The sequence below is a fragment of the Podarcis muralis genome, chromosome 1 (genome assembly GCF_964188315.1).
Source record: "Podarcis muralis chromosome 1, rPodMur119.hap1.1, whole genome shotgun sequence".
NCBI lineage: Eukaryota > Metazoa > Chordata > Lepidosauria > Squamata > Lacertidae > Podarcis > Podarcis muralis.
In genome coordinates, this window is record NC_135655.1 from 132,439,333 (window position 1) to 132,458,581 (window position 19,249).

General features: G+C 43.7%; 1 protein-coding gene across 1 annotated transcript in view; it reads right to left on the reverse strand.

Moving 5' to 3' along the window:
* The window catches only part of SLX9 (SLX9 ribosome biogenesis factor), a 33,864-nt gene that overhangs the window by 11,094 nt on the left and 3,521 nt on the right, over window positions 1-19,249 (reverse strand). Inside the window, exon 3 of the mRNA XM_028703649.2 lies at window positions 4,577-4,645. Coding sequence (XP_028559482.2) covers window positions 4,577-4,645 — 69 coding nt within the window. The remainder of the gene's footprint in view (window positions 1-4,576; window positions 4,646-19,249) is intronic.

Below are 19,249 nucleotides of genomic sequence, written 5' to 3' on the forward strand. Positions count from 1 at the left end.
GGGGTGATATGATAGCCATGTTCAAATATATAAAAGGATGTCACATAGAGGAGGGAGAAAGGCTGTTTTCTGCTGCTCCAGAGAAGCGGACACGGAGCAATGGATCCAAACTACAAGAAAGAAGATTCCACCTAAACATTAGGAAGAACGTCCTGACAGTAAGAGCTGTTCGACAGTGGAATTTGCTGCCAAGGAGTGTGGTGGAGTCTCCTTCTTTGGAGGTCTTTAAGCAGAGGCTTGACAACCATATGTCAGGAGTGCTCTGATGGTGTTTCCTGCTTGGCAGGGGGTTGGACTCGATGGCCCTTGTGGTCTCTTCCAACTCTATGATTCTATGATTCTATGATTCTACTTTAAATTCTGTTAACTGAATCTCTAAAATGTCTTTACCACTTTTTAAAGTCTTATGTCTGAGAAGTCTGTTTCAAGTCCATTTTTATTAACTACAGGGTCCTGTCATAGTTCCATCATTCTTTCTTTAGGGAAAAAATATTTTGCTTGACCCATGAGGGTAACTATCCATACTGACTAATTGCTAGCTGAAATATTATTTGGGGCAATAACATTATTTCTGCCACAATGCTAGAGTGAAATAGGAGAGGGAGGCATGCAGTGACCCAGCCTGGTCACTGGAAACATTCAGTCAGCCAGGGTTGGGGCTTACAGAACTGAACAAAAGGAGTCGCATGGCATCGGAGCACCAAAGGGAGCTTTCCAGGTTCACTCAGATGTAAGATCCGGTATAATTTACCTAAGTGCACAGCATAAAACCAGGAGTTAATGAACTTTACCCATTCTGCTGTAACGAGAGAGAGAAGGGGATGGTTAAGCCACATATGCCCATTTTGAACTCACTATCATGTAGATTCAAAGAGGTCACAGTGTCCCTCTGATCTCCTTAGTATGAATGATTCAGCTCGAAAGTAAGATAAGATTCTACGGATTCAGAAGTGATTCAGAAGATAGAATCCTTTCAACGTGGTTAGATCTCTTCAGCCCTTCATTGGAATCCTTGGAGCTGGAATTTACAACATCCTTGTTTCTTTTGGCTGTCCTGTTAACGTTTGCCTTTTCAGATGCTTGTGACAAATGTGGATGTGTATACTTCACCTCGGATGGGCTCTCTTGGCTGGAGAGCACATGCATTCTGATCGCCAGTACTCCTGTTTTTGGTCCAGCACTATGAAGTTGTATTACTTCAAAGCTTTCAAAAAATTAAGCTTAGACATACCTGATTCTGAATTCTTTTCTTATGAAATCTTTCTAAGGACAGAGACATTTTACCTGTGATTCTAGTGGCTGAAACTGCATCTTTTTTGGCTTTAGTTTGATATGATTTACCACTGTTTGGAATAGAATATAAACTGAATAATTTCTATTACGCCATTAGGCAGAACTTCAGTTCCCAGCAGGCAAACAAAAAAGGGGAGGGCAAAAGGCATCTACATCTCCTCTTCAAAAAAGAAATCAGGCAGAAAGCAAACTAATCCCAAAATACTTTTGAAGATACCAAAAATATATTCAATCGTCAAGTGATTAAATCTTACAACAATTTTCTGTATAAGTGAAATTTACTGTATACTAGGAAAACATTATCTGCTTTATAGACAAGTTACTGTTGAAGTGAAAACATATATCATTACCAAATGTCTAATTAAATTCCTTCAAGTGAACACCCTGTTATTATACAACAGGAAACATTATTCATGTGGGCCTAATAATGCAGTTTTCACATGTTTCTTTCCACACCTGTGAGAATATCCAATTTTTACTTTTCAATCAAATCGAAGGAGGTATCATGGCCCTGGAGGCAGATTCACCTTCTTCAAGGGATGAAGTTTGGAGACTCTGAATCAGAAAAAGAACTGCAAGCGAGGGCAGAAACACTTCTGCAATGGGAGCCAAGGGTGCTGGCTTAGAATCACAGAATTGGAGAGTTGGAAGCGTCATCAAGTCCAACCCCCTGCAACCAACGAAAGTATCTGTGACAAGAGAACTACGTCTCGGAGGACCCTATTTCAGAAGCATCCATGTGATGACCAATTTCCCTGGCCCCATAGGATTAAGAGACTGCTGGGGTGGCCTGGGCCCCTGCAGGTGAAGAGGCGCCTTTCAGTAAAGGCAGAGCTTGCAACTGGAATACAGGTGCTGCTCTTATATAGGGACTGGCCTGAGTCTGGCTGCTGCGGAAGCAACTCCAGAGCTTTACCCTCTGTGAGTATTCAGCCTGAACCCTGCAAAAGACAGTCTCACCACAGAGCAGGGAGGATTTTGCCTTTCATTCTATAATTTTTTTCTGTGTCCTCGTTTCCCCACCACGAACCCAAGGTATTCTCATGTATGACAAGGTTAAGGCTGAGATACAGTGGTGCCTCGCAAGACGAAATTAATCCGTTCTGCGAGTCTCTTCGTCTTGCGGTTTTTTCGTCTTGCGAAGCACGGCTATTAGCGGCTTAGCGGCTATTAACGGCTTAGCGGCTTTAAGAAAAAGGAAACAAACTCGCAAGAACTCGCAAGACGTTTCGTCTTGCGAAGCAAGCCCATAGGGAAATTCATCTTGCGGAACGACTCAAAAAACGGAAAACCCTTTCGTCTAGCGAGTTTTTCGTCTTGCGAGGCATTCGTCTTGCGGGGCACCACTGTATCTTTGCTCAACAAAGGAAAGTGGGGTAGAAAGTGGGATGCAATAAGCCCACTGGGAGAGAAACATGGGATTGACTAGTTCCATAATTCATTCCTGAGCTGAAGAAAGCAGAGGAAGAAGCATGCAAGCCAGAGGCCTATTCTTAATCTCATCCTGCAAGATCTGAACAAGTCTCCTATGAACTTATTTTAAATCCTCATGCAATAATTAGCCATGTGTAAACCAGGTTCTGACCAATTTTTGTTGTTGTTACTATTATTATTATTTAGATTTTCTTGTATTACAAAAGTACATACCGTGTCTCAGTTTTCTGTTCACAGAATCTTTTCTACAGATCAGTTTTATTCAATGTGAGGCCCAAATATTATAGGCGGATTAAGGTTGGGGAAGAAGAGAAGTTGGGAGGGAGAAGGCTGGGGTAGTAAACTTTCTTTTTTAATATTGTGTGTGCGCGCATGCGTGTCATGTGGGTGGGTTCTCTTTAGATTCATTTATTAGTTTTCTTCCTATTAAGAATTCTGTAAATTCCTCTGAAGGCAAAGAGAGAAGTCTGATCCTAGAACTGGCAGCTGCTTTTCTCTATCAATACTTACATGAATTCTCCTGTTCCTCAACACCACCACCCTTGGAAATTTAGCCACTAAAAGTGAAATGAGCATACGGCGACCCATAGAGAAAGGCTGTCCACAGCTCCATGAGCACATCTACTTTCCCCTTCTCACTTCCATGGGAAGTGACTTCATAGAATCATAGAGTTGGAATAGACCACAAGGGCCATCGAGTCCAACCCCCTGCCAAGCAGGAAACACCATCAGAGCACTCCTGACATATGGTTGTCAAGCCTCTGCTTAAAGACCTCCAAAGAAGGAGACTCCACCACACTCCTTGGCAGCAAATTCCACTGTTGAACAGCTCTTACTGTCAGGAAGTTCTTCCTAATGTTTAGGTGGAATCTTCTTTCTTGTAGTTTGGATCCATTGCTCCATGTCCGCTTCTCTGGAGCCGCAGAAAACAACCTTTTTCCCTCCTCTATGTGACATCCTTTTATATATTTGAACATGGCTATCATATCACCCCTTAACCTCCTCTTCTCCAGGCTAAACATGCCCAGCTCCCTTAGCCGTTCCTCATAAGGCATCGTTTCCAGGCCTTTGACCATTTTGGTTGCCCTGGACACGTTCCAGTTTGTCAGTGTCCTTCTTGAACTGTGGTGCCCAGAACTGGACACAGTACTCCAGGTGAGGTCTGACCAGAGCAGAATACAGTGGCACTATTACTTCCCTTGATCTAGATGCTATACTCCTATTGATGCAGCCCAGAATTGCATTGGCTTTTTTAGCTGCCGCGTCACACTGTTGGCTCATGTCAAGTTTGTGGTCAACCAAGACTCCTAGATCCTTTTCACATGTACTGCTCTCAAGCCAGGTGTCCCCCATCTTGTATTTGTGCCTCTCATTTTTTTTGCCCAAGTGCAATACTTTACATTTCTCCCTGTTAAAGTCCATCTTGTTTGTTTTGGCCCAGTTCTCTAATCTGTCAAGGTCGTTTTGAAGTGTGATCCTGTCCTCTGGGGTGTAGTCATTTCTCTGGCTCCGAGTGCTTGTAAGTCTGGAAATAACATTCACTTTGGATTGTCTAACCCTGTTTTAAAAATATTGTACATGAGTTTTGATAATCTATTACTTGTGAGATAATTCAGCAAAGTTGGAACAACTTTGAGTATTACAAGTGCCACCAGCTGAACATATCAATTACTTGAGCAATCAGCCAACAGAGCTTCAGGGAGCATCTGAAACTGCTTCCGGTCAGGTGGATCCCCATATAGATTTTCAGGTGCTTGCCTACTGCACAGAATATTCTTAGGTAAAAGTCTTAAGCATTGAAGAGTTAGCTGGCTTCTGTGAAAACAGGATTCATCAAAAAAAGACTTACTTTGCAACCACCTCTCCTTTCGCAGCTTCATTTTTTCTTTCTTAGGCAAAAGTACCTTTTCATCTTCACCTGAAAAATCAAACAGATGTAACAATAAGTGAATGGCATTCAAAAGAGTATCCTTTATTATTGATAAAAATGCCTAAAATATGCTAGCCACTGTACAGAAATCAAAAGCAGGCTCACAAAAACAAGACAGGAAATGGCAATTGGGAGGAAAAGGAGAAAACATGGCATTATAAAACCATCAAAACATTCCATAGATCATGTTGAGGTGAGAAAATACGTAGGTGAACCATCTGTTCTCATTGTACACTTTAGGAGAGAATATAGCTATAAATGCCAAACCTATAGGATCGATTACAACAGCAGACTTGCAATGTTAACAACCTTATTTAAACCTCAGAGAGAATAAAGAGGCTCCCCTTCTCAGCACTTGCTAATTTAGTATTAAATTTCTCTATGCGTTTAGGCCCAAGTTCATCCAAAAGGTACACAAGTCAGTGCACTTATGTTTGTGCTATTTCAAACCCAGAGCCACTGTGATGGGAACAAAAGGGATTTAGACAGGTAGGGCACACCTGCCATCCCGTCCACTTTGGCTCACAAGGCAGATCCTGGTAAGGATGTGGCCCATGGAGCCAAAAAGGTCTGTCCCGTCCTGCTATGGAGACCCAATTGGGACTGGCCTGCCTCCTGAAGGGTTAGGTTCCACAAGGTTCAAGAAAGGGTGTGGTGGTCCACAGGGGAAATATAAAGTCTACACGTTTCTTGATGTATCAAGTTACCAAAAATTAACCTAGAAGGATAACTTTATATCTTGTCTTTCACACTGCAAGCTTCTTGAGGGCAGGCACCTGTCTCTTTTCGTAATACTCTGCAAGATGCCCTGCACTGATGGCATGATGGTACCCAGAGAATGTTTTGGGGGCAATCCTATGGCAAGAGCTTCTGAGATGAGCAATGCAGGATGCAATGGAGCTCCCTGGACTCTCTACTGGCCAGCGGTGTGTGGTCAGTGGATTAGGGGACTAGGATAGTCCCCTGAATGTTCCCAGTAAATTGGAGTATTAAAGTATTAAAGTCTGGCACCTCCTTCCCAAAGCCCTGGAAGCTTCTCCCGGAATAGAGGAGGAGGAAGAGAGGGAGGGTGGAATGATGCTCAGGTACATGATGTTGGTGCCCCTGCCATCACCCTTGCAAGCTGGCACCTCTGGCCCTAACTGTTTCCCTAGGAAAACTTTCACCACAAACGACTGCTTCTGACGTTAAGTCCCTGGCTCAGCATACATATGTTGACATGACTTGCTCATCCCAGCTGAAGCTGGCTGACCCAAGGGAGGTTGAAGCCTCGCCAAAGGGGCACTCCAGTGGCGTGGGTGGGTGGGCAGAACCAGAGGTGAGGTCTTCAGCTGACCTAGAAACCCAGCACCGAACACTCTTCTGAAGGCTTGTTTTCCCTCTGCCAAACTCAGGCAGAGCAGCAGCTCTGCTGCTGAAGAGAGTTTGGCTCTTGTCTAACTTTACTCCAGTTTAATTTACACCGGCTTGCTTTATGCCAGTTTCTTGTGCATAGGATTGCTCCCCCACTAACTGTTAAATTATCAGGGAGGAAAATATGAGAGTCCTAAAGAGAGGTTTGAATGACACACATGACAACACATTTCTGCTTTGTAAGTTGCACATTGTGGCGTTAGGTTGGTCACAGTGAATGCTGCATGTAAAACACATTTCAGTTAATATCTCATCACATTTTCTTAATGTTAAGAATGTTAAAGAGGAGAATAAAGTTAAAACATAAAAAAATCTTTTCATCAGTTGAGGTGGAAAAAAAGAATAAAATTTATTTTGATATGCAAGGAGTTAAGAACTTATAGTTTGTAACTGTTGGGCAAATGCTGAAAGTTTAGTCAATCCAGTAGGATTATTTTATGCAAAGCATCAATAAATACCCCAACATCAGCCAGCTGGGCAGCCGGACAAGGCTTATCCATAAGCAAGAGATGAGTTCTCTTCACTCAGGAGCACCCCATGTGGGCAGAGAAAGAATTGTATTTAAAAGACAGATTACGGCAATGCAACTGAACACCCCAATCCAGCGCAGGGAGAGGGTTCACACACTACCCCAGGGATAAGTAACCTCTGACCTTTGACTCCAGTTCCCATCAGCCCCAACTAGACTGGTCAATGGTTGGTCTCGATGGCCCTTGTGGTCTCTTCCAACTCTATGATTCTATGGTCTGGAGGGCTACAAGTTCCCTGCATTACCCTTTCCAAAACCTAAAAGAGAGAGGGAGACGGAGTGGGATCTCCTGATCCTTTATTCCCCTTGCCCCTGGTATTATTTCTGGATTCTCTGTTTCTCTCTCTCTCTCTCTCTCTCTCCCCCCCCCCCTTCTCTCTTTTTATAACAGCCAGCATGTGCACACAGAGGGCATTTGAGGATTGCTAAGGCTTACCCGTACTTTCAGTCGATATCTGTGAAAGAGCATTTTCATTAGCAGCATATTGATTTTCCAAGCTGTGCACCTCAGCTATAATCTGCCCCGTTGAATGCTTTAGCATAGATCCTAATCCAGCATAGCCAGATATTTGTGAAGGGCAAAGTCAGTGTGCTTCACAACAACTATGCAATAGAATAAAAACCATAGCCTGCTGCAACTAGAAGTAGTTATGCTATTCAATATTTGCAAAAGAAACTAATTCTTGTTAAAAGAATAAAGCAGCCTTGTAAATAAACTCCCCAATGTTACAGCAATTTCATTTTTTAAAAAAACAACCTGTTTTTTACACATTAGCTGGGCACTCCTCCCTCCTTTTCCAGGGCCTTTTATGTATCAAAAGCAGGTGAATAAAAAAATAGTGTTCCCTTCCTCCTTTGCACATCCCACTGCCAATCCTGAGCTGGATTTGTGTGAAGACGACACTCCTGCTGCACATCCGTCTCCTGGCAAAAGCACCGACTGCTTTCTCCCTCTGCCACCAGTCCACTGTTTTCCAATGCCAGATGCATAGGAGGTTCACCTGCAGCTCATCTAGCACTGAAATGCAACAGGCTGGCAGCATTTCTTTCTTTCCTCCACTTCCAGCCCTCTTGATTTCTACACTGGATGTGTAAGAGGGAGTTTTGCCCACTGCAGGTTCAGCACCATAACACTCCATGTCTCCACCAGGAGCCGTCTTGGTTTCTGTGCTGGGCAAAGAGCAGGGGCTCACAACAGAGATGAAATGAAATGAGGTGCCATAGGAGGGCCATTTCTATCCCTCGTTCTGCTTGGATTCTGCACTAGACAGGGAGGAGACAACAGATCTTCTTCCACACCCAGCAAAGAAATGCAGCAGGCTGTCAGAGGAGAGGCTGAATGTGGCACCACTCTTCTGGCAGCTCATCCTCCTGGGTGAAGTCCTTGGTTGCTCATTTATGACGACAAGTCAATCAGTTAAAAACAAGGCTAGACAAGAGGTTCTGAAAAGGGATCCCTTCCCCCTCTAGCTCTATGCAAGCCTTGCCAAATGCCAAGCCAAGCAGGTACAGGGGCTCAGGTGAAAAACGTGCAATGCTTTTGGCAATGCTCTCTCACAGAGTAGGTTCCAGTTTACAAAAAAGCTCAAGCTACAACTACTTTTTAGCCTTAAGACGGCACATGACTCTTTGCCAGGGGTCAGCAACCTTTTTCAGTCGTGGGTCGGTCCACCGTCCCTCAGACCATGTGGTGGGCCAGACTATATTTTTTTTTTGGGGGGGGGGGGGATGAACGCATTCCTATGACCCACAAATAACCCAGAGATGCATTTTAAATAAAAGGACACATGCTACTAACGTAAAAACACGCTGATTCCCGGACCATCTGCGGGCCGGATTGAGAAGGCAATTGGGCCTTAGGTTGCCTACCCCTGCTCTTTGATGTGACAGAATGCTGTCTTGTACTGACAGAAACACTCAAGAAATTTTATTTTGTATTTTATTGCCACAATTCAGTCCCCAATTGTGCAAATCAGCCAGCCAGCAAACTTGTGGCCAACAACCATTTTGTACCAACAAACAAGGGATGCACACTTATTTATACAAGACGATGCAGACACTGCTGTAGATAATAATAATAATAATAATAATAATAATAATAATAATAATAATATCTTTATTGTCATTGCCCCCTCTCGGGGACAACGAAATTACTTGGCTGCTCCATCCACCCAGGCAGGGGGCACTCCACACAAAATCAAAACAACTATAAAAACACTAATTAAAACAATACAGTATAATACAGCAAGGAAGATTAGATGACTTTCAAAGTCCAGGCTTCCCATTCAGGGCCGAGATCGCTCTGGAGAAGAAGCTGTTCTTAAGACGGCTCGTTCTTGTCTTCATCGTCCTGTATCTCCGTCCCGACGGCAGGAGCTCGAAGAGACAGTGACCAGGATGCGATGGATCTTTTACTATGTCCAGTGCCTTCCTATGGCACCTTGTGGCATAAATCTGCTCTAAGGTGGAGAGTGGGCAGCCAACAATGCTCTCTGCTGCCTTAACAACTCTGCACATCCCCATCCTGTCCTGGGTAGTACAGCTTCCGTACCACACACATAAGCCATAAGTGAGCATGCTCTCAATGGCACAGTGATAGAAGGCAAGCAGCAGTTTCTGCGGAAGATGGTTTTTCCTTAGAATTCTCAAAAAGTACAGTCTCTGCTGCGCCTTCTTCACAAGCCCCCTTGTGTTGACACTCCAGGACAGATCCTCTTGTAATTCAATGCCCAAAAATCTGAACGTTGTTACCCTCTCCACACAGACCCCATCAATCAAAAGTGGCTGGACATTGCTCTTCTGTCTCCTGAAGTCCACCACAAGCTCCTTTGTCTTCCTTGTATTTATGAGCAAGTTGTTAGCTCTGCACCACTCTGTCAGCCGCTCCACCTCATCTCTATGCTTGTAATGAAAGTCTAGTCATAAAGTAGGGGCCTGAAAATATTTCTCTCTGTGGCAAGATTGCTTATTTCAATTCCAAGTTTTCTACTATTCTATGATAGCAGACCTAAGCTGGCACTGTGAATCAGTGTATCATCTGAGCAATTTAGCACCAGGCAAGTTTTTGAATGGCTTATATTTCTAGTGCTGTATCTCCAGACATTCAAGTATGATTGCTGACATGTGACTAGATATGTCAAAGTATGTGTGAGAGTGAAGGAACTGAATACATCTTCCTGCTAGCAACTGTTTAGTAGCAGTTGCTTAACTCTGCAGTCATAAAGCATAATTGCTCTGATTTACAAGGGAACATTCAGGCTTTTGGGGGTTGGGCAGGCTAGGGAAGTCCAACACACTGAATCAAAATCTCTCTCTCTCTCTCTCTCTCTCTCTCTCTCTCACACACACACACACACACACCCTTGACAATGCTTTGCAAGCAGGCATCTTCAGCCTTATCATTCAAGTTTTCATTTCCATGTTCAGGCACAATGGTAGAAACACCCCAGGAGAGAAGATAGGTACCATTTCTCTTCCACAGTCCTCCAGTCCTCCCAATCACCTTTTGAGGATCAGCAAAGCATCAGCACAGGCCAAAACACCCTACCAATTCAAGGACACTAGAATAGTGCACCCAAATCCCCTAAAACTCTGTGGCCACAACCACAATCTGGTAATTGAGAAACTAGCAAGTCAATGCTAAAAAGAAACATAGGGAAGGAGACCTGTGAATCCTCACTTGCCTTAGTTCCAAGAAATATTTGAAAACCATGCTCTAGCAGGCTGTTCAAAGACAGAAAGGAATTATGAAGAAAAGATCATCATTTTGAGGGAAAGAAAACTGCATCTTAAAAGAAGTTCAAAGTGTTCAGTACACTTAATCTTAAATGTTGTAACACATCTTCTCCAAAAGAAATTGAATTTCATTTCTTTTACACCAACAGCACTCTGGTTACAGGTGAAGGTCTGAGGAAAAACACCAAACATTTATCATTTTTACATGACCTGGAAAGCTGAAAGTGGACAAACGCCGGCTCCCTCAGCCTGAAAAGAAAGATGAGCGCCACAACCCCATAGTTGCCTTTGATTGGACTTACCAGGGGTCCTTTACCTTTACCTATTATTATTATTATTATTATTATTATTATTATTATTATTATTATTATTATATCATTTACCTGATATAGTATTTCTTATTTTGAAGGCGTGACTGAAGTAGGCTGGCAGCAACAGGAGTTTTACTGTGCTTGCAACAAAGAATACTGTATAAACCAGATATAAAATGAGAATTGAAACTGAGCACTTTGTGGTATGTTTGAAGATCATTCCCCACAGCTGACCTTGGACAGATTTCCTAAGTTTTATTAAATGGGATTTTATCACACACACTCACTCACTCACACACACACACACGCACACACATCTTGCTTCTAATAACCCACCAGATTCACACTAAAATAATAATGAAGGGATGAAAGGTTGTAATCTGGGAATATTATGGCCTTGTGTCTGCCTAAATTGCTCTAAGTAGATTAGCTGACTTGACATGACATTAAGCTGAAATCTGTTCCTATTGCAGCTGCACAGAGAAAGCAACTTCACTTCTGTTATGTGAATACTCACATTAAGTATTAGGCGTAGTTTCTTTAGAAGAGAATAGTGACATTTGGTAAATAAAACAATATGGAAAATAACAGAGGGCTAATTTCAAAGTATGAGGAATTCTGTTTAACAAAAAAATAAACTAAAATACTACATTAATACACATGTTCATGAAGCCTTTAGTTTGAGCAAAGACTTAAGGTTTTGTTTCTTTTTACAAAGATCACTCAAGTACCACAAAGCATAGAAATTGAAATGTTAGGACATTCACTCGACCTTCCTTGCTGTGTAAGCATCAGACTCATACTACAGTCTCATGCAGGGTGAGTCCTTTAAAAGAGGCCCCATGGATACAGAGTACACATGGTCCACGGAGCCTCTTTTAAAAGACTCACCCTGTATATTGTGCTTGCATACAATTTACCGGTAGCTGCAGTGCACTCACCCTTTTTCATAACAGCTGTTTTTATGAAAGGTTTTTCAGACTTAACAAGGGTACATGCAACATCTCTGTTTTCAATTCATAGAGTCCTTTCCACAGGTCAGTTACATTCAGTGTGAGACGCTGCTGCCATAGACATTGTGAGGTTGTAGGCAGGGGTGGAAGAGGCACATTTTCATGGTCTTTCTGCCCTCAGAAGCTTTGGTCACTGCTTCTGTTTTATACATTCATGTTTAAACGCCCAAGCATCATCACCTGCTCCCTCCACACAGGCATTACCTCCTACTCCACATAAACACACAAAGCAAGTTGTTGTTGAAATGTCATAGGATTCTGCTCTTCAGTTTAAAAAGTGGAAAGAGATTGGCTATTAAATGTCTTTAAATGTAAAAGCATTATATCTTATTAAAACTTATTTTTTTTTAAAGGACTTGGCATTAAAGCATTCTTAGCCTTAGGACTGTCTCATCCACCTCCACCAGCCTGGCCAGTTGGCCCACCTAGACCAAAAGAGATAGAAAAGGCTTTCCACTGGGGTTGGGATTTTGCCTGGGCAATAATGGTATTCCAACAGAGGCTGTTGAGGAGAACCAATGCCAGGCCTCTTTTGTGTTCACTGATAAACTGACCATCCATGCTGCCTACCTGTAAGTAACCGGAAATCATTGCGCTGTCCTTGGTTGGAAGAGGCGGGGGACTGAGGAGGGTGTTTCTCTGCTGGCTCTGCCTATACGGGAAGCAAAGTGTCAGAAGGAGGCTCCACCCCTCCTTAAAGGATGCCTCATGAATGGGAGGACAATTCTGAGGTTGGGAAAGCAAGGCAGATGGGGCAAGACAGCTTTGCTAGGCTGTGATCAAACCCAATGGCACTGCAACCCAACTGATTTCCGGTTCTACAAATGAGGCAGAGGTTATTTACAACATATCCCTTTCCCACTAAAAATGAATTCTAACAACCAAGTATTGGGTTCTTGTTTGAGCTTGTTATTCTCATTTAAGGCCATAGGCACCTGAAACAGTACACACTGTGGCTAGCTGAGAATTAAATATCTGAGAGGCAGTCTCATTCTTGTTTCACTCCTTCTTGCATATTTAGGATGACCACTTGGCACAAACCACACAGGTGGCCTACAATGCCTATAGCTCTTCCATGGGGGTCAGTCTGACTCTCCAGAACGAAAGCAGTTGCCCACAGCAACTCCACCCGCCTTATTTCATTCCTCTCTTGTGGCTCTCCAAGGAGGCATCCATACATAATTCAAAGCCTATCAGTTCTATAGTAATTAAGCCAATTGATTTGAACTCTGTTAAACTGACCTTCCTATCCGCTTACCACCTGACCTCCAAACATGCAGCAGTTTCTCTATGCAGGTCAACCGGGTGTGCTGGTATCTCATTTCCTCATGCAGTTACAATGTAGTCAAGAATGACCTGTCCATTCAAAACTTCTTCTCATAAAAACAAAAAAAAACACCTTTTTGCAAACCACCTCTAGACTTTCTTACAGGAAAGGGGAATATAAATCAAGCAGTATATAAATTTTGTGAAATAACTACGTAAAATAAATCCCAAAGAAGATCAGGCACACCCCTTAATCTCACTCACATAACTTGCTTTCCAAATAGAATCTGCGCAACCAACCTGAAATCAGATTGGGACACCACCAAAAAGCTTTCACTGAATGCTCCAGAGTCTGCATTAGCCCCATGAAGAGATAAAATCCCACATTGTTTGACTTAAGAGAAAGGCCATTTAGCCTTAGACAATTCACTTCTGTAGAACTGAATGGCAGAGCCTGTGCCAGCCAGGATTTAAAAGAATAGAACAAAATGTGCAGAGTACTCCTTGCACACTGATGCGGCACTGTTTAGTTTCAGGGAAGGTGTGTTTTCTTTGCAAAATACTAAAGCAAAAGGAGTCCTTAGGCAGAACATCTGTTTTCCCCAATGAAATCACTTTGCAGAGCAGTTGTTCCTAGTTCGCCCCTTCTGCTGACCATCCCCTCAAGGAGTGTTCTTCTTCAGGGCTCCAAGCAGCCTGAAACAGGAGCCTGGGTGGGTGGGTGTTCAGGCCTCTCAACGTTGGAGTTGGAGGGACTCCTTTTCTCTTTCATCTATTTTCTATTCTGGGATCCCTACATACGGCAAGGGAAGTTTTTCACGGCACAGATGGAAAGACTTGAAGATATGCTCTGTACAGTGGTACCTCATGTTACGGACAGGATCCGTTCCGGAGGCCTGTCCGTAACGTGAAATGTCCGCAACTCGAAGTGCTGTGTCTGCGCAGGCACACGGTGCGATTTGGCGCTTCTGCGTATAGCGTGATTTAGCACTTCTGCACATGTACAAGAGGCGAAACTCGGAAGTAACCCGTTCCGGAAGGGTTGCCACAGGATGTAACGTGAAAAGATAAAACATGAAGCGGATGCAACATGAGGTATGACTGTAATGTAATGAGAAAGCCATTTCTCTGTCTCCCTCTGCCCATATCAGTCCCTCATCTGATACGCTAACATTCTCTGTCTCAAATGGTGCCAACCAGAAACTGATATACATTCTGCCAGACACTGGATTCCTCTCACCCCCAACTGCACAAACCTTGGGGTAGAGGTATTCCAAGAGAAAATAAATGATGAAACTCAACATATCAGCATATCCCGCCCCCAAACATGCCAGGGGTCCCTCTGGAGCAGACTGTGCATGGCGCAGGAGACTGGGGGGGGGGGGGGAAGGAAGGGGAAATCCCTCCATGCAACACAGGATGTCATCCTTTCAGCTTTATATGTCACACATGGGGCCCTGCAATAACATTCTGCAGTGGAGAATGCGTCTGTTCAAAGTTCCAGCCACCCCATTCCATCCCTGCTTTCTTCCCCGGCCCCCATCAGCAAGCTCTTCAGGTCCACAGAGCATGGTCTACAATCGTTGGGCTTCTTCTTTGCCTACTCAACCCAACCTACAATGTGAGGATAAAAGGAATCAACAGCACTGCAGGGATTTATTTAAAAGGTTCATATCGTGCTTTAGTCACGAATGCTTTCAGGGCATCTTACATCATGAACTATATCAGAATAATAAAAAACTAATAAAAACAGCAATTAAAACTCACATCAGAATAGAAATTAAGAAAAACAGCAGACATTTCCATAAAGGTCCACTCATCCAGTAAAGCTAGAACATCTGGTTTTCCAGGAATGATTTCAGTTGGTGTGGAGATTGCCATACTTCTGGAGCCAACCAGACCACAGGGTACATGTTCCATAGTCAGGATGCTAGCCCAGAAGAGGCCATTTTTCACACTGCCACCAAATGCATCATTTCCTACGGTGGAACATGGAGAAGGGTCTCCACGGTTGATTTTAAAACACTGGTAAATTGGACAGGGTGGGTGGGAGATGGCATCAATAGCTTAAAGTTAAAGCTCTCCTCCTGCCAAAGCAAAAATAAACTCTAAAAAGGCTCTAATGTTCTGAGGAGTGAAAGATAAAAAGGACTAGTGGAGATGCTGTGCTGAAAGGATTGCCTGGAGCAACCAGTCTCCCCTTTTCCAAGTAGCAGAAAAGGGTGCAAATGCTCACCAGTGATGCTAAATATTCCACTGAAGATGGAGGACATGGAGGTGCAGACTGAAGCTGAGGGCCTGCAGTTTCCCAATTTCTGGAGGGAATTTCTAACCCAATGGTAGATGAACCCTGCCCATCACTGCCTTAAACAGAGGGCACACAGGATTGCCGCACATGAACCACCAAGGCTTAATGTTTCTAAACCTTGCTCTCCATAAAGACACCATTTCAAAAGAACCATATACTGGCAATCCAAGAAAGCCCTCAGCAGAGTGCCGAGAGGGCACTTTTCAGAAAGCAGCATGGACAACAACAAGAAGAGCACTGCTAGTGATAATTTTGTAAAATGACACTAGGTAACATCACCATCATTATTGTATTGCTGTGTTGTTGTTGTTGTTACTACTACTACTATTTTTATTATTTTTATTATGGCTATCCTAAACATTTTATGCACTAAAAAGAACCCTATTTCAGACATTGCCCTTGATTTTTTAAGTCTTTCTAATAAATTGCACAGAAAGGAGTATAGCTAAAACACTGATCTATTTATTTCACAACTATACGTCAAGAGTTAAGCCAGCAATCTGCAGCTGTTGTGCAGGGAGCTGAACAGAATTCTGGGTTATGAAATGCTGTGGGACGGAAAGTAGGAACCAGCATCTTTATCTGAGCCAGGTAGCCACTCTGGAAATGAAAACACGACGGCTTTCTCTTATCTGATTATCCACTTCACCACTACATGAAAGAAGATAAATTTTCAATCTCTACACATGCCAACTGATACCGCAATAGGACAGCCGATCTGTTTCACATTTGTTATTTTTACAAGACTATTAGCCAAGCGGGTGCCGGCCAATCTTTAGACCATGCCAAGATTTCACGTGCCTGATTGGGAGCAGTGCTCCAAGCCATGATGCATCCTCATGGCAGTGTTACTCTTTCCCCTTTTTATTATGCTCTGGAACAGGGGTCTGCAACCTTTAAGACAAAAAGAGCCACTTGGACCCGTTTCCGAAGAAAAAACAACAACTGGGAGCCGCAAAACCATTGCGACATTTAAAACAAATATATCTCCGGAGCCGCGATCTGACAGTGGGCGGGAAGGTGACGTCGGGACGGTACGTGACTAACGCACGCACCGTCCCATGCGACGTCACAGCCATTACAGCGCCCGCCACAGTGAGGAGTGTCGGGGCGCACAATGCGCCTCCTCCCCTCACTAGTATCCACCCCGGAGCCGCGGCAAAGATGTAAAAGAGCCACATGCGGCTCCGGAGCCGCGGGTTGCAGACCCCTGCTCTGGAAGAACAAGCTGCCATGAGTGCAATAACAGATCATGATGGTACAAGGAGAGAAACATTACAGCACTTTGGGAGAGGTGCATAACTCCTGTACCAAAATAAAACGTTTGTTTCAGCAGCACTATGCAGAGATTTATTACTAGTGTAGATGAGCAGAAAGAAAGAACAAGAGATAGTTGAGGAAAGCCCACCGTTAAACACACCACCCAATCCTAGACTTCAGATGCTGACATCTTGAGTTTACAGCATCTTAAAGAGTTATTTGAATGTCCAAAGCTCACTGCCAACTCCACACAATCACCGTTCCAATCTTGATCTTTTAACATACCCCTGTGCTTTATGTCAGGGGAAGGGAACCTCAAAGATTCTCTATCTTCCATGGGCCCACACCTGACAGCACAGTCCAAGAAGGCAGAGATTCACATCTGGGATGCTGGAAGTACAGCTTTATTTCATATCTGCTGCTTTACAGGCCTGCTTCCACCCCTGCCCTAGGTTGCTCTCACCAATACGTAAGATCTTTCAGTGGGCTTCCCTGTGATTTGAAAATCATACCTAATAAGAGATATAAGCCAGACTGTAAAAGTTTGCCATATTTTTTTTTCTAACAGTCAAGTTTAATATGATTTATAAACCACTGTCAATAGTAGTTAAACAAAGTTAAACGAAACAGATCCCTACTGAAAGTCTATAATCTAAACACTACAGAAAAAGAAAAAAACAAAGAGAGGAAAGGAGGGGTTGAACTGAACATAAATCCAATCAAAAGCACTAAAAAATTGCAAACATTCATATAATGACTCCAAATTATTATGAAGTGTGCCTCGGATATGGAAGGAGGCATTTCATGGGCCAAAGCCAGAAACAGCTAAATGGCACTAATTTACTTTTGAATATTAGTTGCCAAACTGCTCACAATCTTTAATTTATTTTTGGGGAAGATGCAACTACAGTGGTACCTTGATTAAGTTTTAATCCTTTAAAGCCCTAAATCATGGGTAGGCAAACTAAGGCCCGGGGGCCAGATCTGGCCCAATCGCTTTCTAAATCCGGCCCACAGATAGTCTGGGAATCAGTGTGTTTTTACATGAGTAGAATGTGTCCTTTTATTTAAAATGCATCTCTGGGTTATTTGCGGGGCATAGGAATTCGTTGGTGCATGGGGCTAAAACTACACAGGCTTCCTCAGCTCCAGACAGTCAGGGCCTTGCGCTTGCAGGCCAGATGGGGAAAGGCTTGTGAGGCAGCGAGCAGGTCTTCCAGGGCTCACAGCCAAGGCTTTGTCCATAAACAACCACCACAGTGTTCAAACAAATTATATTTAGCATGCCAAATGTGTACAGTAATTTAAATGTAGTGCTTTGCAAATGAATACAAACAGCAACCATTTTTGCCAGCCCCTCTGGCACCTACGCATGTGCCAAACAGTGGACAGAGACACTCTACTAGCTACAGAGCTATTCCTTGCCTATCCTCTTCTCCAGCTGGTTGTGAGGAAGATAAGTTAGTACTAGTTCTGGAGTTTGCTTTGCTTCTCCTTCCCAATCCTGTTTCATCACATCTCTGAGATTGTGCAAGCCTGAGGGGAGGGACCCGATCACTGTAATAAGTAAATCTAGGGCAAATGAGTGGCTAAAACTAAATGCATTATGTAAATTCCAAGACCTGAACTGCTGGAATAAACAGCAAGGCTTGAAAATTTTGCTTCTGGTGTGCAGAATAAATGTTGCCACCTGCTGACAGAAAACGAAGTAGAGGAAGAGCTCGTCCACACAGCTGTTTAATGTGCATAGCAGGCGTCCTGAACCTCCATTAGTTTTCCATTGTCCATGAGGTTCTCTTCTGGCTCACTGCTTTCCCACACTTTCCCCTCCCTCAAACTGGATTTTTTTCCGCATCCTCTTGTTTTTGGAGCACCCATGGTATGAGAAAATGAAGGACAAGGGAAGGGAAACTGTAGGAAGGCACTAAGCTGGAGGAGAACATCACATGGACAACAGAGAATTCATGGTGGTAGAGGAACCCCTGACTGTTAGGTCCAGTCACAGACGCCTCTGGGGTTGCGCGCTCATCTCACTCTATAAGCCTAGGGAGCCGGCGTTTGTGTGGAGACAGTTTTCCAGGTCATGTGGCCAGCATGATTAAGCCACTTCTTAGTCATGAGAACCAGAGCAGTGCACGGAAATGCCGTTTACCTTCCCGCTGGAGCGGTATCTATTTATCTACTTGCACTTTGACGTGCTTTTGAACTGCTAGCTTGGCAGGAGCTGGGACCGAACAACGGGAGCTCATCCTGTCGCGGAGATTCAAACCGCCAACCTTCTGATCAGCAAGCCCTAGGCTCTGTGGTTTAGACCACAATGCCACCCGCGTCCCTAGAGGAAGATTACTATCCACATTAAACAACAGTATGGATTGGACTACGGGGGGTCCCTGAGGGTCCCTTCCATGAGCCTGAAGAGAAAGGGTGTAAACAAAACCAAGCACACCAAGACCTATGGACATTGTGAAGACCTGCCATCATGCTGGAAGATTTCCACTTACCATAGAAAGCCCCAGCTTCCTTCTTAACCCTGCTGCTTCAGATGGGAGCAGGTATTGTCCCACTGGTTGCACAGCACTGGCTAACACGGAATTGCATTTGCCAGATGAAATGCAGAGCATTCTAGATTAGTGCCTTGCTATATGAAATGTTATCATCACAAACTATAGATGCAACTTGAGATCAGGAAAGTGACAGCTGCCACATTCCTTATTAAGCACTTGAACCTCTCTAAGGCCATGAGTATTACCAGGCCAT